The following is a 27,897-nucleotide window of genomic DNA, read 5'->3' as shown; positions in this document are numbered from 1 at the left end:
TTCTACAATAGTAAGTGAAAAAAAATTAAATCTAGTTCTTCTTGCACGTTATAACTTTTGGATTCAACGAGTATATTTATAGATTAGATAAAGGTTCTCCAAATAGCAAAGGAACATATCATAAATTTAATTTATCATTATTTATTTTTAGTTTTTGACATTATAATTTTTCATATAATAGTAGTATAATTATAATTTTTATGCTTATGGATAGCATCATAGCTATCTTTTGAAATCATGTCTTATATTGTGTCTTATATTGTAAAAGTACATTAGATCTATTTTATATTTAGATCTGTTTATTAGTATCATTAATTTGTAAAAAGATATTATTCGATTTTGATTATACAATGCTTAAACCATCAATTTGTGTTGTCAATATGTTTTCCTATGTCGTCCGTCCTATTGCTTTCTTGTGGGTGATACAAGATTTCTTATGGTTGATAGATTATTGTCAATAGTTTCTTCATAGCAATGACCTTCGATGGTCGTCGGTCCAATCGCGGGCAACAATTGTGTGCAAGTCTTGTTGTACGTAGCGAAAGTATGATTGAGTGCAATAGTTGATGACGGTTACATGCACGATTGTCTATATGTAGAAGCCTTATGGTAATCGACTTGCCTTAGACGTAGGTGGCTACAACAATGCCGCTACTTGTGATGGTTACGGTGGTTGCAGCGTTGCATTTAACCAACGAATATAGTAATGCTACTGTAATAGTGTTTGTTGGTCATGGCCAACGTCAATTGGTCGTTGAAGGTCGTGGTTCCTAACTACTAGGTGGCGAACAAGAATAACCATGGAGATCGATGGGGTCATTGATAAGCGTTTGAGGCTGTAGCCTGACGTTGTTGATCCAACGAATGACAGTTGACGATGCATGGTCGTTGAGGTGTTCCGCCCATGAAGAACTCATGCACGACGACATGGGGACCGATGGGGTCATCGATTAACCATGTGAAAACAACCGTGCCAAGAATATCGACCATAAGCCGATGGACGACCACACACCATGACGATTGCATACCTTGCGTAGTGAGGACTTCTCTTCACTATTAAAATTACTATTTTGCCCTTACAAATCATTTTAATTCCAGTTTATGTTCCCTTGACAATCCTACCCTTCGAAAATTATTTATTTTCATTATATCCTAAAAATTATAATTTTATTCTTCATAAATTAAATATTTATAACTAACTCATATCCTTAATTATAAAATTAATTAATTTGATTTATGTTAATGATCAAAATTGATTCTGATTGTATTTTGATTACTCGATTAGATTTAGATTCCATTCAGGAAAAAATTAATCATATTATAATATTAAAAAAATTTATATAATAATAATATAATTATACTTTTCATGCTTTCCAACTTAACAAACCAACTTAACAAATCATATACTTTCCAAGTCACTTTTTTTCTTCTCGCTTCTTCGCGTCAATCTGTTCTCAGTGATCAGCTAAGCCGCAATTCTTAGATAAGAAAACTATTAATATACTATCTCTTATGGCCCAATAATTGCTATGGATGGAACAGTGAAAATGTGTTTGGTAGAAAGGAAAAACATATTTCCTTTCTAACAGCTCCCGTCGCTCGTCTTCTTTGTCCGCTTCCGTCTCGAAGATTTGGGTCGGATCGCCGGATTCCGAGTCATTGCCAGAGCGCTCGCCGCCCCGCTGGCGGATGGAGGCTCTCAGGAAGCAGGCCTCCAAACTCAGGGAGCAGGTCGCCAGGCAGCAGCAGGTAATCCTCGATCACCGGACCCTTCTTCGTCTGTACCTTCTGCCATGGTCGTTGGCCGTTCTTGCTTCGATTTGTGTCGATCGCATCCCAGTTTCGAAGGATTCGTTGTATGTAGGGGGATGATGAACTTATGGAATGGCGTAAAATTCCGGTGATCGTTGGGATGGTATGGTTAGGGTTCTTGAAACCCTGGGTGGGTATGTGACCAAATCGTAACTTGGTCCTCGACATCGTAAAACATGTCGGCCTGATGGTAGCGAGGGTCGTGCTGTCTGTTTGGTGAACGATCTTTTGGTTGATACTGTGGCAGGTTGCATGTGTCCGTTCTGGATGAAAACGTCAGCCAGCGAACAAGTGGCTCGCTCCATGATAGTTTTCCTTTTGATGACAGTTTGAGTAAATTATTTATCATGTTTGATCTTTTGACACTCTTGCTTCCAAGATCAGAACTGTCATTCCACCATTAGCTCTTCTCCATGAAGCTATTCTTGCGATTGGCATATAGCTTCATCCTTGAAAGACTTCCAAAAGCTATTCTTTGGAATTCCTCTGCAATCGATGTGTCACATATGCTACCCCTCACAGGGTGATCAAAATTTAGTGTTCTACAACCCGAGTATTAGTGATTATTTTCTTTGAAACAGATTGTCATTTGATCCTCTAACCTGCTTTTTTTTTTCTCTCATTGCTGAAATTTTTTCAAATGTGGAAACTATTTTGATATTCACCTATTTTGAAGGAAACTAAGCTAAGCACGCACATCACCTTTTTCCATGTTAACTGAACTAAGCCATTTATTTGATTGCAAAGATTAGGGCTGTTTGCTGAAACTATTTTACGACTGTTGTGAATACAAGTGACGTCTAAATTCCAGTGGTTGTGTCTGCAGGCGGTTTTCAAGCAATTTGGAGGCGGTGGATATGGAAGTCCTGATAGCCTATTTGCAGATGCAGCAGAATATAAGCAGAATCAAAAAATAGAAAAACTTTATATATCAACTCGGGCTGCTAAGGTTGTGAATCCTTTATTACTCTTAGTTATTTTGCCCATTCTCTTCCTTCATTCCTTAACATGCAAAAGGTTCTTGATCATTTTTCATCCAGCATTTTCAAAGGGATATAGTGCGTGGTGTGGAAGGCTATATTGTTACAGGATCTAAACAAGTTGAAATTGGTACCCTTCTTATTGCTGTGTTTTTTTTCTCCATTTCCTCGTCCATTGTTGTATTTTGTGCAAAAGCCAAAGTTCACATATAATAGTGGCATGCTACGTCTTTGGTCTAAACAAACCTATTTTGTTTCTAATATAGCCCATACTGTATAGGCAATAAATTGTCTGAAGATAGTAGAAAATATGGTGTTGGGAACACCTGCACAAGTGGGAATACTCTATCGAATGCTGCTTTAAGTTATGCGAGGGCTCGTTCTCAGATGGAGAATGAGCATGGAAATCTGTTGAAAGCTCTTGGTACCCAGGTTTTTTAAATTACTTGTTCCCCGACCAACTGATATTTTCATGTTTTTCTTGTGCTAGATATTGTCTTACAGAATTGATACAGTTATCTATATAAAATTTAAATACTTCCTACCTTTTCTCTCTGTTATGTGATTGATGTAAAGGTTATGATCAATTTGCTCCTGTATCATGTATGTTGTCTGCAGTTATTCTGATTCATCTTATCTGCTGTCACTAATCGCCATAGTAACTACTTGTGCGACTCTTCCCTCTTTTTGTCATCTGGGACTAGTCTCTGTTGGAAGGGATTTTCCCATATACCGCACACATATTTGAGTTGTTGCTAATTATTATATTAATATAATATTAGTAGGATAAGCTTTCACATATCTTGGTAGACTCTCAATGTACTTTAGATCCTTAATAATTTAACCATTTTTCTTTCCATGATTATTTTATTTATATAAGGATTTGCTTATCATCTATGATGCCCTTGCAATATGGGCAAAATCCTAATTTTGCTTTGTACCTCTCATGTAAATTAATGTAATAAACAGATTATACTTCTTTATTATGTGAATACTGTACTGCATGCATTCCTCTCCCTCTCTCTCTCTCTCTCTCCTCTTCTCTTCACTGTTGTACATGTCTCCCCCGCCCTGCTTTCGGAAAACTGTAGATGACGAATAGGCAGATATTTTACTTAGTAAGCCACCCAGCTATGACCAAAAGAAAGTAAAAAAAGTTTCAATGATTAAATATACTAATGAAATTCATGGTAATGAATAATTTGTATATGCATCATTGTGAATTCATAAATTGAATATTATTTCTCAAATATGTCAGGTTAAGAATAGAAAATAGGAAGTCTGGAATATGAACTATCTTAGTAGCCTGGATAAGATAAACTATCTCAGATATGATGCGTATATATGGATCAGTTGAATAGGCTTTCTGCTTTCAGTAACTAATTCAGCTTGTAGCAGAAAGCAGCACGTAGATACAACCTTCCCATTAATATGCTTTGGTGAATGATACAAATAGGTACCTTAATGAATGACTGAAGTATCTGGTTGATGTTATATCAAGATAAAATTTGTCAAATTGTGTAAAGCCAATGCTTACACCTTTCAAATTATTTACAGTAAATTTCACCTTAGTGACACGGACTTAGCTGGTTTTGCCTAAGTCGTGCGGCACCCTTGCGTGTCCGTCCGCAAAGGTCAGCCTCCCCGAAGACTCTCATTGTCCCTTAGGACCAACAAAAGAGAGAACGGGCAAGAGAGAACGCCTCAATCGGGATCCACAAGCAAACATCTCCGAAAAACACTTCATAGACAATGCAAATTACAAACAGACTTTACAAGCTCTGAACAGTGGCACAACAAAGGGTAAAATGGTCCATTACAGACCGAAAATCTCTCACACGTGTCCACATGACACAATCTTTATTTACAAGCCTAAAGAGGCCACCAACCCAACTAAAATGGGACTATTAAGCCTTCGGCCGCCCCTTTACATGTTGTACAAGGCAAGAACATGCCGACAGACACGGACAGATATAAGCATTACATCAAACACCTTGTTTAGAAGTTTGTCCGTGACATTCTCCCCCACTTATCCCTTCGACGTCCTCGTCGAAGCCTTTGTGAACACTGCAACTCTTCGCCTTTGCTGAGTCTTCAATCTTCTGCTCCAGCTGCAATGCGCCTCCTGGCTCCCAGCTGCTCTCCGCTGCTGTTTCTGAGTAGTCGAACCTTTGATCCGCCATGCTGCTTCAACTCGCCAATGACTCTGACTCTGGTGTGGGGTTGGCTGAGTTGTATTGATCCTCGTTGATTCCTGCGGATCCACCAAATGAAGGAAAAGACCATCCTTACTGCGCTAGTCTCTCAAAATTTCCACATGCTGCTTGAACTGGGTGGATGCTTGTTGGAGCTTTAACGAGCATCGCCTCGCAAACTTCTGAAGTTTTGGGTCCTTCCTCCACAAAATCTGCTCATTGACTCTTCTTTCAGTTAGTTGTCACATCCAAGTAGGTTCGCATCACTTCCGCTTTCGATTGGCATTTCGTTGGGAAATGAAGCGGACAATCTACTCTCAGTAGCACTGATCACCGTTGGTGAGGATTTGACAACTATTGTCTTCCATTATCTTCGAAGGGTCTTTGAACTTGTGCAGAGCTCCTTTGCTGGATAGATAAGAGAATTGGGGTACTCGGTTTCGCCCATTCTCTTAAGAGTTGAGAAGGCAAAGGTTACTTGACTTCGCCCGCCTCCTCGAGGTTGTACTTCATGCATCGAGCTGGTTACTGGCCTTCGCCTGCTCTTTGCTCACACTTCTGAAGCACTTGAAGTGTTTGCACTCCTTGCGTTGAGTTAGCTACTGTGATTCACCTTCTCAATGCCATCGAATTTCTGGAATGCAGGAAGTTTTCACCCCAACTTGGAGTAATTCTCTGATAGATGAGGTCGCCTCTGGGATTGTACCGTCTTCTCCATCAACCCTGCCGCCTACTCCACTGAGTAGCGAAGGTACAGCACCGCGTACTGCCTGCTTCGTTCCTTGGTCGTGCACTCTTGCATGACCCGAAGTCCTTCACTTACGGCTATCTTGATGAGAAACTTGTTGACACCGGTCTTACGAAGTTTCCTGGCCTCTCCCCTTCAGCCTTGTCTCGGTACTTGGAGATTGCCTCTGCATGCTCCACCTCCTCGGCCCCTTTCACGACCAAGCACTCTCCCTCCGTGAGAGCAAGGGATCAATGACTTTCGCGGAAGTCCCGCCTCTGCGGTACCATGGCGCTGCCATGCCCATGGCCCTACTATCCGTCGCCTCGCATCTGCATCCCTTTTCTTCACAATCAGTAGATATGCCTCTATGGCACTCCTCCGAGTCCACCTCCATTCTAACTGATGCTTGATTTTGGGTAGCTAAGTCCCTCTGGACTCGTCGTCGCTTCCTCACCCCTTTCGACCCCCTGCTTCAACACCTCTGTGTTCTCCAAGCAGTCTGTTTGGTCGATGGAGAGACAGACTGCAACTCCCATGCATGGCCTCTGCCATCACGTTGTAGGGTTTGCACCAATTCTGTTCTCCTTAGCTTCCTTGGTAGCAACGTTCGCTTACTCGGCCTTGTCCTCTGACTTGCCGGGCTCCCTTAAGCGAATATGAGTTCTGGAGCAGTCCAACTCTCCAGCTGCTTCGATCATACCTCTGCATGATCAAGTTCCTCCCATGGAACTCACTGGTACTTGCATTCGAACTTTTCCCTTGGTGGAACCCAGCCCCCATATGCTGATGACCAAGGTTTTCATCCGATGCACGCACGGAAGACCCGCCTCTGCGGTACCATGGCCTTCACTCCTTGAATCCATAGCCCTTCTTGTCGTCGTGTTGTTCACCGAAGTGGAGCTCCCAGTAGCTCCCGATCATACCTCCATATGATCTAGTCCCTCCCGGGACCAAATTGTGTGTATCGTATTGCCACGAACTGTTCCACCACGATCCGCTGCACCATGTCGCCTCCTGGTGACATCTCCATTGCATTCTGATCCTTGTGGAATAAACTCGAATTGTGAACCCTCCATGTGTGGCCTCTGCCAATACATCGCAGGGTCTCTTCCACCTTCGATTTTGTTCGCTCCTCTGGCAATCGACCTTCATCCACCCACACCTGGGTCACACCTAGATGAAGCACCGCTCTAGGACAGTCCGTCGCCTAGTAGTTCCCGAAGTCCACCGACTTCACTATAATTTGTGCACCATTGTCTGGATCCTAGGCCTCTGCCCCTACCAGCACAATCTCCGCGGCGCACTGCTTCCTTCATAGCAACTCGAATGGCAACACTGTGGCATATTCTTCAAGAGTACCCGCCTCTGCGTCCTCTTGCCCCGTGCTAAGGCCTTCTGAACCCAACTTCGCCTCCGCAAATTGAGTCGCCTTAGTTCCTCCATCAAATGCTTCTCCGAGATAAGGTGCATGTGCCCCGAAGCTCCCTTCGTCTTTGGCACCATGCAAGATGAGTCTGCTCCGACAGAATGAAGGACCCATGGAACAACATGATCCTACTCTTGCCTCTGCAAGAGTTCATGTCCTTGACCTCTGTCTAAGGAAAGCACTGTGCCTCTGCTCCACGTCCCAACTTCTATGTTGGCTCCCTTCATGCGGCTTGGGTACTTCGCCAAGTTACACCCAAGTTACTCCGCTCCTCGTTTTTGCATTGAGTCGATGGTGGCCCTCGTGCCCACCATTCCACGGGTCAGCCCTCCCTTGAGTCCGATCTTCACATCGACTCCAAGTGTGCCTTCATTTAAGTTGCTTTAGGTCGCTCCCCCACTTGATCTCGCAATGCATCCACCAATGCATTCTCTCGACGAGATCATACGACAACTCCTCGCCGTTTGCTCAGTCCACCGAGCTTCGTGGAGTTGTTGTTTGTTGAGGTACTCCTCCTCAACATGTGAGGTCCGTCTCACATGATTCTCCCTCTGGAGAGCTGAGACTTCTCCCTCCTGGATAACTGTCCCATTGGAGCAACATCTCTCTTCGTTTCGGAGACCACCATCCCCTTGGACTACTCCGATCTGCTGAACAAACTGTGCATTGTTCTGCCTCCTGCAAACGCACTTGCTAGATTGCGACTCCCCGTCAATACAGCCCCCACTGCACCCCTCAAGGCCTAGCAACATGCTGAACTCGTTGCACACTTCAGCCTCCTACGGACGTATCCTTCACATGCCGAAGAGAAAGTTTCAATGCTCCATGGCGCCGAGTCTCGGTCGCCTTGGGATGGCCACGAACATTCCATCGTCCGCATACAAGCCCATGCATGAGTACCAAATTCTTCGAGTTAACAATTCCCCTCACCTCTGTGAGCTTTGCATAACTCTTTTGGTCATTGAGCAACTCATTCCACCTTGGATGGTCTCATTCTTGCCAAGCGCCTCGCTTGCCTAGAGCACCATCAAGTATAGTTGTCAACGTTGAGCCGTAGCTCAAACTCAGCCATCCCAACCTTTGTGCGCTCCACATTCTTCCAAGCTTGCCTGTTCTCGTGGTGCCTCTTGCGCGAAGGGTTGGCCATTCCTCTGAATGCCAATCTCAGATGCCCGCTCCTCTGAGCGACTCTTTTCCCTACATCTCCATGCCCGTTTTCCCTCAAACGGTCGCGCGTGTGCTGACTGCCCTCAACGCAGTCCCGCTAGGTCCCCCACGTTTGCATGTCAAGTGTTTCTATGAGTGCTTGTCCCGCTCTGATACCATATGACACGAACTTAGCTGGTGTTGCCTAAGTCGTGCGGCACCCTTGCGTGTCCGTCCGCAAAGGTCAGCCTCCCCGAAGATTCCCATTGTCCCTTAGGACCAACAAAAGAGAGAACGGGCAAGAGAGAACGCCTCAATCGGGATCCACAAGCAAACATCTCCGAAAAACACTTCATAGACAATGCAAATTATAAACAAACTTTACAAGCTCTGAACAGTGGCACAACAAAGGGTAAAATGGTCCATTACAGACCGAAAATCTCTCACACGTGTCCACATGACACAACCTTTATTTACAAGCCTAAAGAGGCCACCAACCCAACTAAAATGAGACTATTAAGCCTTCGACCGCCCCTTTACATGTTGTACAAGGCAAGAACATGCCAACAGACACGGACAGATATAAGCATTACATCAAACACCTTGTTTAGAAGTTTGTCCGTGACATTAGGTCAATGCAGAAGTCAGTATCTGATTTCCTTGCATATTGATGGGCTGTTCCTTGTGATGCAACCTGTTGATAAATAAAAAGAACCTGAATTTTGGTAGTTAAAGGCTGATTGAAAATTCTTATTTTGGTTATTTACATTGAAATAGAGATTTGGTGGTTCTATTTAAAGCCATTGCTGGGTTGGATTCATTAAGATCCTTCTTTACTCATCCTTTTTCTTTTACTTACATTTGCTAATTGGTTATCATTTACTGTAGTTTTTCACATACATCAGTCCCGTGGATTTTGTTATGTTGACATTTCTGAATTCTGAGTATGAATGATGAGAATATGAGTTTAATGCATTCTGATACCATCAGTGTGTTTCTAGATGCTTACAATGTCTACTGATTTTGTATTAACAAATGACCTTTCCATGTCAGGTTGCAGAGCCATTAAGAGCCATGGTAGTGGGTGCTCCATTGGAGGATTCTCGCCACCTTGCCCAGAGATATGATAGGATGCACCAAGAAGCTGAAGCTCAGGTATGCAGCATGTTAGGTGGCTGTTTCCACATGTCAGCTGTGGGTATCATTTTTTACTTTTTTTAGTTTTCAGTTTCTTAACCACTGTGGCCATCTAGGCAGGGTAATTCCACATGGATGGTTGGGAGCTAAGCATGTTAACATGAAAGGCATTGAATAGTCAAATGTTGGTATTTTTAGGCACTAGGAATCTGCATATGAAGGTCTTTTTCGGTGTTAAAATTTTTATAGGACATGCGATTACCGTCTCTAAACTTTGCAGCATTTTTTTGTGTGATTTATTATTCTGAGATAGACAAACTTCCAGCTACTAAGTTATTTTAACTTGACAGTTCTTTTTATTACACAAGAAAGTTCTATTTATAAATAATCCTTTTTTTGAAGATGTATTTGAAATTTTAACAGGCTACTGAAGTTTCAAAGCGCCATATTAAAGTAAGAGAAACTGCTGGCACTGGTGATAACATTTCAAAGTTAGAAGCTGCTGAAGCTAAGTTGCAGGAGTTAAAATCTAATATGGCAGCAACAGGTAAGGAAGCTGTTGCAGCAATGGCTGCTGTGGAAGCTCAGCAACAAAGATTAACCTTACAGCGGCTTATTGCTATGGTATCACCATTCTTTTGTGCCTTTAGTTTACAAATTTTCCACATTGTTAGCTTTTGGTTCATGTCTACCATTTTTGGCTCTGAAGGTTGAATCGGAGCGCACTTACCATCAGAAGATCCTACAAATCCTCGAACAACTTGAGGCAGAGGTGCATGAGAAAGCTACCATTGTTTCCAATATATATTTACAATTTACAGATGGTTACTTCTGTGTTGAAAGAAATCTTAATGCGGAGAGAAGTATTTAATTTCCTTAATTTTGTTGGTGGATGTGGTTTACAGATGCTATTAGAACGTCAAAGAATTGAAGCCTCTCCTAATCCAGTTTCAGAAAACTTTATGCCTCCACCACCATCATACGAAGAAGCCAGTGGATTTTTTGCTAACTCAGCTGTTGATGGTGCTACTGAAACTGTGAAGTACTTTTTAGCTGAGGTAATTAAAATGGTTTGTGTCCATCTTATATGAAGCTGGTTTATTTTAGTGAGTTAAGTTGGCTGTCTATGCTCTTGTTACATATATGCTCATAAATATTTTCTTTCTGCAAGGTTATTAATTCATATCAGGCTGAGACAGATGTGGAACTTAACTTGTCCGTTGGTGACTATGTCGTTGTACGTAAGGTACATATATTCTTCTGCAAATGTTTGGCACATTTGTGTTTTGCCTCAATTTCAAATCAGGGTCAGGGTCTCTCTCTCTCTCTGTCCCTCCATCTTTCTGTAGTTATGAAACCATTCAGATCATGTTAGAGCATATGCTATTACATCTGATATCAGCAAATTAATTGGCACTAAAAACTTTAATGATGAATGGAAAATTTTCAAATTAAGTTTTACTGGTGGTGTAAAATGTCATAACGCAGTTAAATATGAAATGAGAATCTATATTTTTGAGCTTAGATTATTTGTAGTTTTTTCTGTTCTATGGCTTATTTATGCCTTTGACATGAACATTTTTTTCGGGTAATAGGACTTATCAGTCACCCTTTGGTCTGAAATCTTTGCTAGGGCAGCTAGAATTTGGAGAGTTGTTTTCTGACTGCAGGAGCTTATACTCTAACCCATTGGGTAGATCTTTCAATTAACAGGACTTGCAGATATTTTTTAGGCAGGAATTTGAATTATAACCAATATGGTAGCTTATCCATCCGATTAGAGTCTTTACATCTGGTTTTGACCCAGATAAGGGGTTTGGATTTAGGCCTATATTAACATCATGTTGACAGTTGATTGTGGAATCTTGTGAAATTTTCCCATGGATCCCTCTTGCTTAGCTTTGTTCTATAGCTGAACCCATATTGTTGGGAAAATAGATGATTGATGTATGTTATAATTCATAAGCACATGGATTTGTATGCCTAAAACTTCAATGCCAAAATGTGTCCACCACGGTAACACTGTTTGTTCACCGTGGAGTGATGCCATGTCAGAATTTATTGAAAGAAAAATTCTAGATCAAATATGGAAAAACTTAAAACCAAACTACATACACATTGTTGACACTTTTTTTTATCATTGATAGATCACTCATCAGGTGCAGTATGCCTTGTAGATATAATATTTCTACTTTGTCAGCATTGTTTATTCTGATATAGCTAGTGATATGGTCATATTCACTTCCATATTGATTGGAAAGTTGGAAAACCAAGTCCTAGTAAGAGTGAGCCCAAAATATGATTCCTCTCTTAGAGACGCCCGTGCAGGACACTGTCGATGCATGCTAGTTTTCTGTCCATATAAAATTGAAGTCCTGTGGATGAATCATAAAGGTCACCTGTCATATGGCCATGGGTTTTCAGTTTCTGTTTCTAGAATTTGTAGTGCAAAACAAAAACCTGTAACTTTCGAGCATGTTTCCTATCATCATTCTTTTAGTTTTTTTTTATCCTTTTCAACAACAAAAGGTAAGAGTCTCGTGCATGTTAGAAAGTACGGCATGCGCATCTGCCCTCTTTCATATTTTTGAAGTTTAAATTTAAATGCTGTCGAGCGATGTCCCTTCATTTATTACCATTTGATCTGATTTTTGACTTACAGGTGTCAGATAATGGCTGGGCTGAAGGTGAATGCACAGGAAAAGCAGGTTGGTTCCCTTGCGCATACATTGAGAAGAGGGAGCGTGTGCTTGCGAGTAAAATTGCTTCAATGCTATAGAAGTGTTGCTTTGCACCAAGTGTGCATGTTGCAGTGTTGGGCTTCCATAAGCCGAAATATCGTGTTTGTGTCTATGGTGTTTGTATCTTCAACTTATTTCTTGCATTTTCCCCCATCTTACGGTTTGTTTAAATGGCCAATGCTGTCTGATATCTTTGTCAAAGGTTAAAGTAGATTTTGCAGGAAAACAAAGTTATTTAGTAATCCACCACTTAAATTACTGGCTTTGATTAATATAACTACTGTGGAATATGCTGCTGGCTGCAGCCAAATAAGATATGCCAAATAAGATATGCCACGTTGCAAGCTATTGGAGCTCTAAATTGAGTGCTACCGGTGCCAATGGTCCTCTTGGTCGGATGCAGTGGACATATAACCAGAGATAATTTGTAGTTTTCTGAGCCAGGTTTTTCTTTTTGTTCTTTACATTTTTTGCTTGTTTTTTCGTCTCTCTCTCTCTCTCTCTCTCTCTCTCTCTCTCTCTCTCTCTCTCTCTCTCTCATGATATATGTGTGACTCGTTTCCAAATGTATTTTGAGTTACAGTCACAGTCCCGTATTATTCTAGTTACATTGCATACAAGATGATGGTTTAACCTTGAAAGTCTAACTCATTAATCTTCATTTGAATCCAATGACACGTAGGTTTTGCCAGGATCTCAGTCTCTTCCCCTTGGAGGAAGTCTTGCAGCAAGAGGCAGAACGAAGGAATAGTTCCAAGAGGTAATGTTGTCGAAGATTCTTTCCTTTTTGATTTGCGATGGCAAATATATCATTTCATTTCACTACCACTGAGCTGTTGCTGCCTGCGACAATTACTAGGCTCCGTTATTTATTGAGGTGCGTGCGCCAGTGGGCTCATTAATAGTATAAGGATATCCATGCTTTCAGAATTGCTTCGTGTCGTGGCTCAGTTATCATTATCTTTCTTCATTTTTTATTGTCTTTGTCCATGCTTTCAGAATTGCTTCACGTGGTGATGGCTCAGATATCATTTTCTTTCTTTATCTTTTTTCTTTCTTTTCATTTTTTATTGTCTTTGTCCATGCTTTCGGAATTGCTTCATGTGGTGATGGCCCAGATATCATTTTCTTTCTTTCTCTCTTTTTTTTTTCTTTTCATTTTTTATTGTCTTTTGTCCATGCTTTCAGAATTGCTTCATGTGGTGATGACTCAGATATCATTTTCTTTCTTTTTTTTCTTTTTTTTTATTGTCTTTGTCCATGCTTTAAGAATTGCCATATCATTTTCTTCCTTTTTTTTCTTTTCATTTTTTTTAAATTGTTTTTGTCCATTCTTTGAGAATTGATTCATGTCGTCGTTGCTCCGATATCATTATCTCAATACATTTATCGAAGTAAAAAAAAAGCTATGAGCTGATTGAATCACCTCGGCGTTTTCCTGAGGGTTGAGGTGGGCGTGTCACTAACCTGATTTGTGGAACCCGTTCGTTGGGTTCCACCACGTGCCTCCAATGTCATGTCGGTGAAAGCCCACATCGACCATCATTCTATAAATCTGCACTCTCCCTCTAACGGTGACACAACTTTCAGCAGCACAGTATGGTATGGGTCGAAGAAGTCACCTCCATGCACTTGATACTACTATGTTTGATGTTACCTTTGACACTCCTACTTATTGTCAACATTACCGCAAGGAGGCGGCGGAGGCTTCCCTTACCGCCGGGGCCAACTCCACTACCCATCATAGGTAACATGTTACTGATGAACCAACTCACCCACCGCGGCCTCGCCAGGCTCGCCAAACTCTATGGCGGCCTCCTCCACCTTCGCCTTGGCTTTGTCCACCACTTCGTGGTGTCCACGCCGGACGTCGCCCGACAAGTCCTCCAAGTGCAAGACAGCGTCTTCTCCGACCGCCCGGCCACCACCGCCATCGTCTACCTCACCTACAACCGCTCCGACCTGGCCTTCGCCCAGTGCGGCCCCTACTGGCGCCAGATGCGCAAGCTCTGCGTCACGAAGCTCTTCAGCCGGAAGCACGCGGAGTCGTGGCTCTCCATCCCTGAGGAGGTCGATGCGGCCGTCTGCACCGTCGCCAAGCACGCCGGCTCTGCTTTCAACGTCCGCGACCTCGCGTTCACTCTCACCAAGAACATCGTCTTCCGGTCGGCGTTTGGGAAGCGGAGCGACGAGAACCAGGAGGAGTACATCGCCGTCGTCCAGGAGATCGCCACACTCTTGGGAGCCTTCAGCGTGGGCGACTTCATCCCATGGCTTAGCTGGATGGATCCGCAGGGCATCAACAAGAGGCTGAGGGTGGCACGAGCGACACTCGACCTCTTCATCGACAGGATCATCGATGAGCACATGGCGACCGACGCCGCCAACGCAGACATGGTGGGCGTCATGCTCGCATTCCTCGAGGAGTCTTCTCACCACCACCGACAAGGAGAGGGAGATGATCTCAAGGGAACGCTCAGGCTGTCGAGGGCCAACATTAGGGCTGTAATGATGGTACGTACACATACGCTCTAAAAAGTAATACTATTTCCTCATTCTCTGTTACTGTAACCTGCTAAGCTATATATTTATCTCCACATTGATATGGTTTCCATGTGCTTCGTTAATATCTCGTTGCGTAATTAAGACGATTAAGTTCTCATTTTTCTAACTTGTAAACCGTATCATCTCTAATTACGCAGGACGTGATGTTTGGCGGCACGGAGACGGTGGCCATCGCCATCGAGTGGGCCTTGGCCGATCTACTTACCAGCCCTGATGACCTGAAACGAGTGCAAGAAGAACTAGCCATGGTTGTAGGACTCCACCGGAAGGTCCACGAGAGCCATCTCGACAAGCTCTCCTTCCTCAAATGCGCCATAAAGGAGACGCTACGTCTCCATCCCCCGTTCCCTCTCCTCCTCCACCAGACTGCCGACCACTGCGAGGTCGCCGGCTACTCCATTCCTGCTCGGTCGCCAGTCATGATCAACGTATGGGCCATCGGCCGCGACGAGTCGGCATGGAAGGACGCCGACGCATATCGACCGTCACGATTCGCTCCCGGCGGCGACGCGGCCGCTCTGGACTTCAAAGGCAACTGCTTCGAGTTCTTGCCCTTCGGGTCCGGCCGGCGGTCCTGCCCGGGCATGCAGCTGGGCATGCACGAGCTGGAACTCGCGGTGGCGCAGCTGCTGCACTGCTTCACCTGGGCGCTGCCCGACGGCATGAAGCCAACCGAGCTCGACATGGAGGACGTGTTCGGGCTGTCGGCACCGAGGGCGGTGCCGCTCGTGGCCGTCCCCACACCCCGACTCAGTTGCCCACTGAATTGATCGTCTCTTTCTTGGATTTGGTTTCCACGAAATAATGAAATAAAGAAGCGGCATTTCGGTAGCTTTCCACTGTACACACCATTAAGCTTCCCTCTGTTCGCAGTGTTTCATATATGCAATAAATGAAGAGCTTCAGCTCTTTCCTGTAATACCCTCTTCATCAGCTGCCAAGAGTTACATAATGGTGATCGCCATTAAAGATATAACTCATACAGACATTTATCGTTATCGTATAATGGTGAGATCAGAAATGTTGTCTTCGCTCCTGTTGTGGGGAACAACCTTAAGCCATGGCCTCGGGGCCAACGTGGTTAGGTTCGGGTCCGAATGATCGAGGATCTTGCTGAGCGACCCTTGAGACTACTAAGGTGGCGACTGCGGTGGTCCGATCGCGACAGGACAGTCGTTTCCCTTGGAAGGAAATTCCTCGCCTGGGTACGCGATGGGAGGCGCTCCGTCTTCGTCCTTGCACAAAGGTCGGGTCGAGCCTGGGTACGCGATGGGAGGCGCTCCGTCTTCGTCTTCGTCCTCCGATGATCAAGTCAGTGGATAGTCTTAGGGGGTTTTTCTCATCTTTTTTCCTCCTTCCTCGAGCCGAATACGAGGGTTTTTATAGGGAAACTTACTGTTTCCTGATATGCTCGCTTGCAGGGGGTAGGCCCGTACTTTCGATACCGTCCGACACCAATATGGGCGTGTGAAGAACCAGGCTTGCGCAGGACGTGGTGTGCCCCGATCGTCGTCCTGGTCTATCTCGGTCAGGCGCGTCAAATCAAATCGAGACGTGGATCATTATCTTGGAGGAGCTGATGTCAACGCATGTCCCATCGTTATTACCACTATCAATTACCACTACCAGCTCCTATCCAACAAAATAATTGAAATTATATATTCATTCGGGATCTTTGGTTATTATTATAAATTAAGCTTTAAATTCATGAAAAGACGGATGTAATTTTGGTCAACCACAAATGTGATCATATAATCTTGTTTTGTCTATATTTCTCCACTATTAACCGTCATGATCTTATTATTTCGTATTTGCATATTAATTAATTAATTAATTTATTTATTTTCTTGACACCCAAAAATAAACGCTAAGAGGCGATAAAGCTGACGTGTGATGCGATCGGAGAACGGTATAAGCAAGGGGGGCAAGATGTGGTGCGTTATGGTCCGGCATCTATTGCCACCCAGTCTCCTTCCGAGACCGCGCCGCCCCGGTTGATCGCCATCGCCACCAGCGAGATCAAGAACTTGCACGGCGGGGCCCCGGCCGCGATGGCCCCGTCGTTGCTGAACCCGACGCATCGGTACGCGGCGGGCGCTCTGCTGGCCCTCGCCCTCCGCCAGGCCCAGATCCACCAGACCCGCCCCCTCGGCTACGACGACCCCGACCCCGACGCACAGGGCCGCTGCAGCACCGGAAGCGCCACCAGCAGCGAGGGCAATGGCGACGACCCCGAGCTCTGGACCCACGAGTCGTGCGGCCTTCTCCGCCCCGTCTTCAGGTCCCCCTCCCGTTCTCTCCTCTCCTTCCTTTCGAAAAACCGTTTCCGAGTCTTTCTTTATTCTTTCTTCTTTGGGGAAATAGGTTCTTGGATATCGACCACAAGGCCTGGTCGGGCTTGGAGGAGACTGCAGCGTCCTCCATGGCCAAGCATCACATAGGAGCGGTACACTCGATTTCCTTTTGACTCCGTTGATTGTTTTCTTGGTCGAATTGCTTTCTTTATGGGCGATCGTAGTGATAATCGTAGAAACTGCTTATTAGCTTGCACTACTTGTGAGTTGTGATGGTAAGTCTAGCAAGAATGGTCGGACATGCTTTCTCTGTGGGCGATCTAGTGATTATGGGAGAATCTGCTTAATCTTGCCCTAGTTTCTGGTTCTTGTGACTCGTGAAGGTAATGATCGTCCGGGAGGGTCCAACTTGTTTGCTCTGTAGGTGGTCATGGTGATAATGGAAGAATATGTGTTAGCTTGCCTGCCCCAATCTTTGGTACTTGTGAGTTGTGATGGTAATGATAGCCAAAAATTGTCCGACTTCGTTTCTCTCTGGGCTGTCATGGTGATAATGTAAGAATCTGTGTCAAGACCTGTAATGGTAGCCAAGAAGGGTCTGACTTGCTTTCTTTATAGGCTATCCTAACCATATTGTAAGAATACGGGTGTGACCGTTCGCTAGTTTTTAGTCCTCACAAGTTGTGTTGGCAATGGGATAGCCTAGGAGGGTCCAACTTGCTTTCTCTGTAGGTACCCATGGCGATAATGCAAAGTTCCTCTTGTTAGATTGCCATAGTTTTTGGTTTTCGTGAGCTCTGATTGTATTGGAGTGAGAAAGAAAGGTAACTTGGTTTCTTTGTAGGAAGTTGTGGTGATAATGCAAGAATCTGCTTGTTGGCTTGCCTTAGTTTTTTAATTATTGTGTGTCGTGGTTGTAATGGTAACTGAGAATGGCCCAAAGAAGCTTTTCAAGGGTTGTTGTTGTGTGTTGTTTTGTGCTTAGTGACTATAGTGGTATGGTTGGTTCAATTTATGAACCGTTACAAAGATTTGGTACTTTTTATCATAAGTTTCTTTCTTTTTCTGCATATACCAATTGTTTCTTTATGGGTGATGTCTTCAAGGAGTTTGATTGTTTGTTTATTCGAGAAGAAAATTTCAGATCTTTATGAACTGCATGAGATGAGTCATCAAGAACATGGTTATCAGAACCGGAACGAACCGGTTGGATTGGAAAAACCAGGAACCGGACCATTCATTAGTCCGATTCAATTGTTGGATCGGATGTGTTAAAAGACCGGAATGAACCGACTGACCCAATCGGTTTTTGATTAATCGCATGAACCGGCCGAGGTAGAAAAAACCAAACAAGTCTTGTAATATAACAAAAAATTACTTAAATATCCTCGACTTAAATCTTTTTTATTATTTGTTTAAGAGGCCATTTATGCCAATCATGAAATTAGGGTTTATGTGAGAAATAATTTAAAGCCGATCCGACCTCCAATATTTATGTTTTCTACAATGTTGGTTTATATCATGATTCGTCTTATTAGTCTGTACTGGTGTACCGACCAGCTATCGGTACGATACGTACCGAGTTGTATCGAGTCATATCGAACGTATTGACACAAGATACATGAGTGCATACCGATGTATTGCCCGTACCGGTCCTCTGTCAGATCGGCATGTACTACCCGTACTGAGTGGTACACTACGGTACGACAAACCTTGGTTGATATTATCATTTTCATTATTTTCTATACAAATTTCTTTTTTAATTAATTTTAATGTTATATATTTTTACTGTATATAATTTTAAATTATTAATATTTAAAAAAAATTAATTAAGCATGTGGTCCAAGTAATGGAACCACCGGATCGGCTAGTGACCCCAGGCTTGACCGAATGGCTTCTCGATGCGGTTATGATAACTATGATCAGGAGCCTCCTTAGCTAACAAACGTGCTGCCGTATTATTACCCGTCTTTACATGACGAGACTAAGCTAACTGAACATGTTAATAAAAAGTATGAAGATAACCGAACCTTATGTTTGACAAAGCATGCACAGATGCTTTGCCAACCTTTCAGATAAGGTTGTCAAAGCATCATGACAAATCTGTCGCACAAATTTTTTACTTGGGGGAACTTGTATTTTATTAATTATACTTCAGAGATCGTTTCCTGAAGCCCTTGATGAACAACCTGCTCCTCAATTAGCCTATCTTCTTGGAAAGTGATGTGATGGCTGAAGTTAATTTAATAGATCATCACTCGAAAAGTGCCCGTCAAAATCATCATCCAGCTTTCTGCTTGAATTTTAAGAATTTTCTGCCCTTGTACTTAGTGAAGAATCTCCTGTCAGTATATTTAAGTGCATTTAACACAAATGACAGAGTAGAAACTGGAGATTGGACTCTAAACCCTTTCAAATTGTGTAACCATGGATCAAGCCGATTTTAGTACTAGTTCTGTTAATACTCTCTGCATTTGTAACCCTTCTCAAGAAGCCCTTTAACGTAAATAATGCATATTGAAGAGTAACTTTAGCAACTGCATCAGTATTCCAAAAATAGTCTTAGGATAGTACTCACCGTCAAAGAGTGAGAGAATTTGATCTGCTTAGTAAAAATTGCAGAATTAAAGGCACACAAATTTTTTGTGGCTTAACTCTCCCATATTCTTAGGAGAACACAATGTATTCTATTTCACCATGCAGGTCCCTCAGGATTCTTGCTTTTTGCTTACTGTAACTGCCTATGCAGCATTCACTTTCTTCTTGCAGATTGGTAGGTAACGGGAATCAGATCATTAATTGGTAGGAAGTGCCTGTATGACTGCATTCAACACTTTTTAAGGTCTTGAAAAAAGGTTCCCCTTCTGTCTGTTCGGTTTTTTTTTTCAAGTTCCCTCTGAAATTGAGGCTAAACTGTTCCCTTTTGATTATTTGATTTACTAATCACTGCTGGCAAAATTGATGTCACGGCAATGTTTATCCTTGCCAACTTGAGCAGGTAGGTTTTGAGTAACAAAAAATAGTCTCTTTGCTTGTAGGTGTAAGATTATGTACGTTCACTCTCCCTAGACCTCAACTTGGCTAGAGTCTTGTGTACTGTTGTTGCACAGGCTACCTAATTTGTCTTTCCATAATTCAGAAGATTAATATGATGAATTTTGTCTGATCATTTTGTGTTCTACTGTTATAATTATATTTACAGTTAATTACATCCTTAAATCCTTGAACAACAGATGTTGAAAAGATACCTGCACTCGGTGCTCTTTATTTTGGGACCTTGGAAAGGTTGGGGTTTGCTTCAATTTTGCATGAGGCACAGCAGATATTACATAAAGCATGCACTTTTTCCAAAGATCAATTTCTGCTGATCTCATTACTTCTCATTACAATTTCTAACAGGAGTATGTGCTTGATTCTATTCAATTATTCTTTGGGCAGCCTTAACTTGGAGATTTTTGTAACAAAACAGACCTTTAGATCAATGATAAGAACAGTTAATTGTGAACTTTAATATAAAGTACACTGGGATTTTTTAAACACTCAGTTTTATACTTTATCTCTTTGGTAACTGGTGATGGTGGAGAATTGAATCGAACTGCTTTATAGTCAAAAGAAAGACTGTTACTTCCTATTTTTCTTACTGAATCTGCATGAAAGAGTTATTTTCATCTTGCTGTTCAATAATTAGATCTTAAATCATAGCTCCCATAGGTACATGATATATCAGGTTAGATTCTTTGAAATTCTATGCATACAAACAGAATATCAATGCTTGTTGAGTTGTTATTACTAAATTGTCTTTTTCTTCTTCAGATCTCCCATGACTTGTGGTTTTGCTCATTACATTGCAGTACCTGAGAATAATATTTGAAGAAGACAGTGAAAGTTCTTCAGAGAAGTATGAGCAAGAACTAACTTTGGCCGAAGCGGTTGATGCTATGGCAGTGAGCTTAGAAGCTGCCTGTTCTTCAGGTGGGACATCCGAGGAGCATCACAATTATGATAAGGAATATCATGATAGAGCTATGACACCCAAGGAGACACATCACAATCGTGATCAGGAATATCATGATAGAGCTACATTGGGTTCGTCCAGTGGGAGCTTTGATGGGATATCAGAAACTTCTCAGACTTTGGAAGGGAGAAATTCCAAGGTGTCATTCAAAGTGGAGAATGGTGAAACAACAATCATACAAGACACTCCTTATTATCGTCAGCGGAGAATGGTATTGCTATATGAGCTTCTTTCAGCATGTGTGGCTGATACACCTCAAGACAACAAAAAAGTTTCTCAGTTTCGAAAGGGCTATGATGCTCGACATCGTGTTGCCCTACGGTTGCTAGCAACATGGCTTGATGTCAAGTGGATCAAAGTGGTTTGTCTATAAACATTCTCTTGGTTTGATCATTCTTTTTAAAGTTCAATAATGAATCACATAAAATAATAACCTCGTATTAGGTAATATGTTGTTTCATGTGTTACTGTTACATAAGAATGATATCTATTAGTTCATGGCAGCATAAGAATGTTGAATCTTGCATACAATCAAAATTTTCCATATCTAGATGTAGACAACGCATGCTGAAATCACACTATAACATCTAACATGACATGCTTCTAAATGTGTTTCATTGTTTTTGGTACTAAACGAGGATCCGGCTTTAGCTAAATGTCAGATGACATTGACTAATGCTTTGTAAGGTTATGAATTACTTGCTGGGCCTTAAAAGTACTTTGATTGCTTTCTTGCCAAATTCTTACAGCTAGGTTCATCTTGTGACATGGAGAGAGCAAACTGACACTTGACACTAAGTTACCATGAAAACCCCTGAACATTTTATGCAATGCTAGAATCTTCTATTTCAAAAAGGATAAAACGCATATCCATGATCAAGCACACTTCTCAGAGAAATGGGTATATTTTATCAGCCTAATAGATATATGAGATCTCTTAGAGAAGTGGATTTGATTGATCATGATGCACTTTAGGCTATTATATGTCCAGCTTCAATGGGGTGACAGAACATTTAGAAATATCGATCTACTGCTTGCATATTTATTCAAGAGCAACAATTAAATAGTTGTGTTTTCTAGTTTGGGTATGACATCCGAGCAATAGTGTTCAGGCAATGAGACTGAACAAGATGGCAGCAAGATGAGCAACTGACCTATATAAGTATCATAGAAGTTGCTGAATTTTAAGATGGACATCCGAGGAACTTGCTATAACTATTCCAGGTCAACAAGTCTTGCCAGTAAATTTTTTGATGAGGTGCATTGAATTAGTCAGGGTTTTTAGGTTAATGAATAGATTGAATTAGTTTGCGGCAAGGGCTTTCTTGCACTTATCTCTGTTTTCATTTTTATTTCTTTTGCTGTGATAATGAAAGAGGCAGTTCCTTTTTATTTTATATGCAATCTTTCATTTTTTAATCAACTGTCCAACTGATTGTTATTAGTAACTAATGGCCTTTATAAATGTTTAGTTGTGGACATTCATATTGTAATTAATTATTGCTTGCAGAATGCAGTTCATTTTCTAGCAAGAGCAGTTAACTTCTCTAGATTCCCTCCATGATTTTAGAAAGACCAGTTGAGAATATAAATGTACTTAAGGAAGATCAGGCTTTTGCCAAACCATTGCACAATTAATTCAGAGCTCTAAATTTTTATGATTTAAAATTTATATTTATAGGAAGCTATGGAGATCATGGTCGCTTGCTCTGCAATGGCTGCAGCTAAAGAGGAAGTCCAATCCCAAGAAAGTGAATCTACAAAGAGTAAATGGTCTAAATGGAAGCGTGGTGGCATCATAGGTGCAGCTGCATTGACTGGAGGAGCCTTGTTGGCTATAACTGGAGGTATGTTTTGACCAAATATTTGGAAATAAATGGCATACTTATGATGATAAAACTTACACATAAATTTCATGAACCGTTTTCTTCACCAATCAACAGGTTTAGCTGCTCCAGCAATAGCTGCAGGGTTTAGTGCTTTAGCTCCCACATTAGGGACACTTGTCCCTATTGTTGGAGCAAGTGGATTTGCAGCCATAGCTAGTGCTGCTGGATCGGTGGCTGGTTCTGTAGCTGTTGCTGCATCCTTTGGAGGTGAACATTTAACTTTATTTCTTCTTGTCTCTTACATGTTTAATTTTTAACAAGCACCATATATAACATTAACACAAATTGTAACATTGAAGTGCCAAACTTCATGGTGCCACTTTAACCTTCTTTTCCTCGAAACTTGACTTCCTTCGTAATTTCTTCTTGAATGTATCTTTTGGGATAATCACACCTTAGATGAGTGAAATCTCATTTCACTGTAATTTGAGTGAAAATCTTCTAGAGGTGAGGAAGAGTGATTAAAATCATCCTTGGCGAACACATATTCCAGTAGTGCTTCTTGGTTATTCCACTCAACAGTAAGAAAAGGATTAGGTGGATTCCTTATTATGATAGCTTTAGATGGACAGAAGGTTAGCTTGGTTGAAGTGGGGAAACATGTAGAAGAGTGTGTGGATCTTAAGCAAGGTTTTAAAGAACTGGTTGTACTGATTGGTGTCGATTGATATTTGTCGGTTTGATGGCCAATTGGCACGTGGACCGGATCCATCGGTAAAGTAACTGGTACCAAGATGAACCTGGCAGTCAGCCTAATGCTTGATACCAATACCAGTGCCCCTTCTTTCTCTCTTTTTTAAACCCTTCAGTAGCTATTGACTGCTCCTTTAATTCTTTTCCCCACCTCTATCTATTCTTCTGCACCTTCATCTCTCTTTTCTTCTCTCTCTCCTGCACCTCCTTCACTGTCTTCACCTTTGCCTTTGCATCCACCTTGGTTGCGTCACCAAGGGTGTCATCTTCCTCAGTCAGTGATGCCTAGCTTTGGTTTTGGATCAAATGCACTGTCCTCTTTTACATATGCCACCCCTTGCTCCTTAGCATCATCTCCATCGATAAGATTGTGTGCTTTGCCATCATCTCCACTGTCCCTCTGTAGTCACCAGAGTAAAAATGTTCGCCATTGATATCATCTGATGTGAATCTCCATCCTCTTCTGCTTCCTCCTCCTCCTCCTCTTCTCTCTCTCTCTCTCTCTCTCTCTCTCTCTTGCTGTGACCCAAATTGCACCATCCCATTTCTATTATTGTTTGTTTATCCCTACCCCTGTGTATTTTAATTTCTTTGAAGGTTTCCTCTGGAAGTTATCAGAGACTAAATTGATGTCCTCATTTTGCAAAGCATAGCTGCTGGAGCTGGACTAACAGGAAGCAAAATGGCTAGAAGAATTGGAGGTATTGAAGAATTTGATTTTAAGCAAATTGGAGAAAACCATAATCAGGGTGTGAGTGTTCTCCCTTTCACAGTTTAATGTCAAATTATGAAAAGAAGTCATCTTATTTGCATGATTTAAATTGTATGCTGTTAAGTGCAAAAGGTAGCTATAATAGATCATGCTGGACGCATTGAAAGTCTTATACTACTGTATAACTGAATGTCAACGATTATTATTTATCAGCGCCTAGGAGTTGGTATCTTTGTATCTGGATTTGTTTTCCAAGAGGAAGATTTTGTAAGGCCTTGGGAAGGACCAAAAGATAACTTGGAGAGGTACGTGCATTCTCTTTGATACCTGTGTCACCACAATGTTCTTCTCAGGACTGCTCCATTTAGTGCATTTTTTGGTTTGTCAACTTACATGGACCGGAGATTTTTGTATTTCACAGGACATTGCTATGATAGATCATTGCTAGTGTAATTTCGCATAGATTCATGTGCCACATGCACATACATTGCTGCTTGGTGGTAACTTTATACCCGGATTCTAGCTGGTTAGGATCTTGGTGCTTGGATTTAAGTGAGTCCAATCACCTCTTAGATCCACACCTAAGAATTTGATAATGTAGACATTATCCATTGATCCTGGTTTACACCCTTTAGGGTTGTCCTGCAAAAAATAAAAAAAAATCATGAGGTTTGAAATTAATCTATCTGTCCATGAAGTTGTAAAAAATGATGAACATGATGTAAATAACATCAATAATATTCATTTTTGGAAGAATTAGTGGATGGGCAAGTGGGCTTCAGATTTCATAATTATGTGTCTGTACTAGTATTTATTTATGATGTCCTTTTGGCTGGAAGCATGCTGTGAAATTTTCTATTTCAGAAAAAAATCACTAATATGTGTAATAGGCAATGCATTTCTGTATTTTATTTGTAATAGGATATCATTAAAATTACAGATATGTCCTCCAATGGGAATCTAAGAACTTGATCTCTCTGAGCACTGCAATCCAGGACTGGCTTACGTCAAGTACTTGTTTGAACTTGATATAGTTATATTGGTTGTTATTGCATCCCGTGTGTTTCTTGACCATTTCTCTTTACTTTATATATAGGGCTGGCAATGGGGTTGATGAAACAAGGTGCGATGATGACTGTGCTAAGCACTCTTATAACTGCACTAGCATGGCCTGCTACCTTAATTGCCGCTACAGATTTTATTGATAGCAAGTGGTCAATTGCTATTGACAGGTACAGCTCAAGATTTTGGATGATGCTCCATGCAGTAATAACTTGCCTGAACCTGAATACAATACAAAATATCGAAGAGACAGAATTGGACTTTATAATATTTTTTTGTTGTGTGTTTACATTATGTGGGCAGATTGTGTACAACCCACCATCGCAATTAACTTATTTGGGCTTGTTTTAGGTCAGATAAGGCGGGAAAGCTCCTGGCGGAAGTGTTATTAAAAGGATTGCAGGGAAATAGGCAAGCTTGGAACTTGTTTCTCAACCCAGTTTCCGCCTAAGTTGAATCAACTGATGAATATCTTTGCTACCCGATTTTCCAGGCCAGTCACACTAATTGGCTTTTCGCTAGGAGCCCGTGTTATATACAAGTGCTTGCAGGCATTGGCAGTTTCAGGGGATAATGGTATGTTGAGGCTTTTTTGCCCCTTTTTCTTATTTCCATTGCCTGCTGTGTAATGTTTCAATAGTATGTCTGATCCAATCCTGACTTGTCAGAGGGACTTGTAGAAAGAGTTGTACTCCTCGGTGCACCTCTGTCGGTCAAAGGTGAGCAGTGGGATATCGCGAGAAAGGTATACGTGTGACCATCATCACTATATGTTTTGTTTCTTTCTTGTATGTTGATTAGGAAGAATCGTTTTGTTTCTGTTGGTTACTACCGAGTTTTTTTATGAAATTGTTGGTCTGCAAGCTTAGAAATGATATTTTAGCATTTGTATATAACAAAAATTTTGGTTTCTGCATATATGAAGAATAGTTGCGAGTCCAAAAAAAAGGGTCTATAAATGTGTATATTTAACAGGTTGTGATAGCGCACTTCTTTGTGCTTTTGGTTGCAGATAGTTGCGGGGAGATTTATAAATGTATATTCGACGAATGACTGGATACTCGGAGTGGCTTTTCGTGCAAGGTAATTTATATATATTTAAAATGTACATATATATACATATATATATACATATATATACATATATATATACATATATATACATATATATATACATATATATACATATATATATATATATACTTGATGCTGTGCAAATCTTTGATACTCTCTGCTGCCTGCAGTTTGTTCTCGCAGGGCTTGGCCGGAATACAACCCATTGATATTCCCGGAGTTGAAAATGTAAATATTGTTCATCATCATCATCATCATCATCATGCTTCTTTCTTTTCCACCCTAATTTTCATTTTCAGATCGACGCGACCGACTACATTGACGGGCACTCATCTTATCTTTGGACTTCGCGGCGCATTTTGGAGCAACTGGAACTTGATGCTTACTTTCCCGTTTTCTCCCACCTTCCCGTCAACAACCCCGATGAGCAGGGAATCCAGACTAAGGGTGATTAGGCTTCGTGAATTACGCTGACGGCTTGTGAATAAGAAGATTCCACAAAGGACTTTACATAAACTGCTTTTATAGAATTTAATATTTATAAAGATTATAGAATCAAATATCAAAAAATTACATTCATTTAAATGTTGAATATTTACTTGAGCACAAGATGAGTTATTTTACTTGAGCACAACAATTCCCTTTTTCTTTTTCTGCTTAAGTAGACGGCCAACTGCACTCGGGAACTTTTTTGCTGTGCACCATTCAACAAGTGAAAAAACACTGGGAGGCACGGTACCTTTTTTGTTTTTTGTTTTTTTTGTTTTTTGAATCAGCACCAGGCTTCCTCGAAGTAGTACCACAACTTTCCCCAACTCAAACGCTGGCGTTGCTCAGCTGTGCTCAAAATCTGCAACTTCTGTATTGCACTCTAGAATAGTGCAAAGATAGTTACGAATGGACACAACCTGACGTACTAATCAGATTAGCCAACTGTTTCCTAGGCCATCATATAACCTTCAAACGAGGCCGAACAACTCTTAATGGTGGTGGCCACAACAACGCAGCCTCGAGGCTGATTGCAGATCCTGAACCATACGTTAGATTTCAATTTAAACATGTCGTCTCCAGTTTTGATTAAACAAATACCATATACCGTATTTTGTACTACATTATACTTTATAAATGCAAGTAAACATTGCTAATGATAATTAGGAGAGAGGCAAGCACTTTAACACAACTCACTGACACCAAAAAAGAAATAATACTAAACTCCACTGTGAAGGTAGTGGGATCAGTTGGCCAACCCCAGAATAAAGTTATACTAGTTTTGGTCAAAAACAAATTGATCAGCATAAGTACTAGCACATTGGTTTTGGAGGATTGGATTTGGAAGAAGGCCCATTCCCATTACCAGCCCTAGCCCTAGCTTCTGGTTTAGCATCCTTTTATATGATTGGCTTGAACCAACCAACCACCCAACCAA

General features: G+C 41.6%; 3 protein-coding genes across 4 annotated transcripts; all 3 read left to right on the top strand.

The window, feature by feature from the left end:
* The first annotated feature begins 1,520 nt into the window (after positions 1-1,520).
* On the top strand, positions 1,521-12,425 carry LOC103993234 (SH3 domain-containing protein 2). Its single transcript, XM_009413219.3, has 10 exons — positions 1,521-1,749; positions 2,639-2,761; positions 2,853-2,922; positions 3,073-3,224; positions 9,343-9,444; positions 9,850-10,050; positions 10,136-10,198; positions 10,332-10,484; positions 10,598-10,672; positions 12,089-12,425. Exons 1-10 carry the CDS (start codon positions 1,690-1,692, stop codon positions 12,203-12,205), a joined length of 1,116 nt encoding a protein of 371 aa, XP_009411494.2. The 5' UTR covers positions 1,521-1,689; the 3' UTR covers positions 12,206-12,425.
* Positions 12,426-12,505: 80 nt separating this feature from the next.
* On the top strand, positions 12,506-15,768 carry LOC135645628 (cytochrome P450 84A1-like). Its single transcript, XM_065164212.1, has 3 exons — positions 12,506-12,594; positions 12,850-14,681; positions 14,870-15,768. Exons 2-3 carry the CDS (start codon positions 13,767-13,769, stop codon positions 15,500-15,502), a joined length of 1,548 nt encoding a protein of 515 aa, XP_065020284.1. The 5' UTR covers positions 12,506-12,594; positions 12,850-13,766; the 3' UTR covers positions 15,503-15,768.
* Positions 15,769-16,651: 883 nt separating this feature from the next.
* LOC135583115 (uncharacterized) lies at positions 16,652-27,080 on the top strand. 2 transcript variants are annotated; one of them, XM_065164210.1, is made up of 15 exons: positions 16,652-17,013; positions 17,097-17,178; positions 20,878-21,402; positions 22,723-22,888; positions 22,985-23,137; positions 24,277-24,374; positions 24,549-24,640; positions 25,276-25,346; positions 25,432-25,567; positions 25,749-25,808; positions 25,891-25,973; positions 26,066-26,142; positions 26,410-26,480; positions 26,642-26,699; positions 26,771-27,080. In XM_065164210.1, the coding sequence occupies exons 1-15, from the start codon at positions 16,784-16,786 to the stop codon at positions 26,924-26,926; spliced, it is 2,058 nt and encodes a 685-aa protein (XP_065020282.1). In that variant the 5' UTR covers positions 16,652-16,783; the 3' UTR covers positions 26,927-27,080. The 2 variants fall into 2 exon arrangements, with proteins under 2 accessions (XP_065020282.1, XP_065020283.1); XM_065164211.1 differs by lacking the exon at positions 16,652-17,013 and having other exon boundaries at positions 17,112-17,178; positions 20,840-21,402.
* The last annotated feature ends 817 nt before the right edge of the window (positions 27,081-27,897 follow it).

Source organism: Musa acuminata, chromosome BXJ3-8 (assembly GCF_036884655.1).
Source record: "Musa acuminata AAA Group cultivar baxijiao chromosome BXJ3-8, Cavendish_Baxijiao_AAA, whole genome shotgun sequence".
Lineage (NCBI taxonomy): Eukaryota > Viridiplantae > Streptophyta > Magnoliopsida > Zingiberales > Musaceae > Musa > Musa acuminata.
Note: the sequence above shows the minus strand (reverse complement) of the source record. Positions and strands in the feature narration are given on the sequence as shown.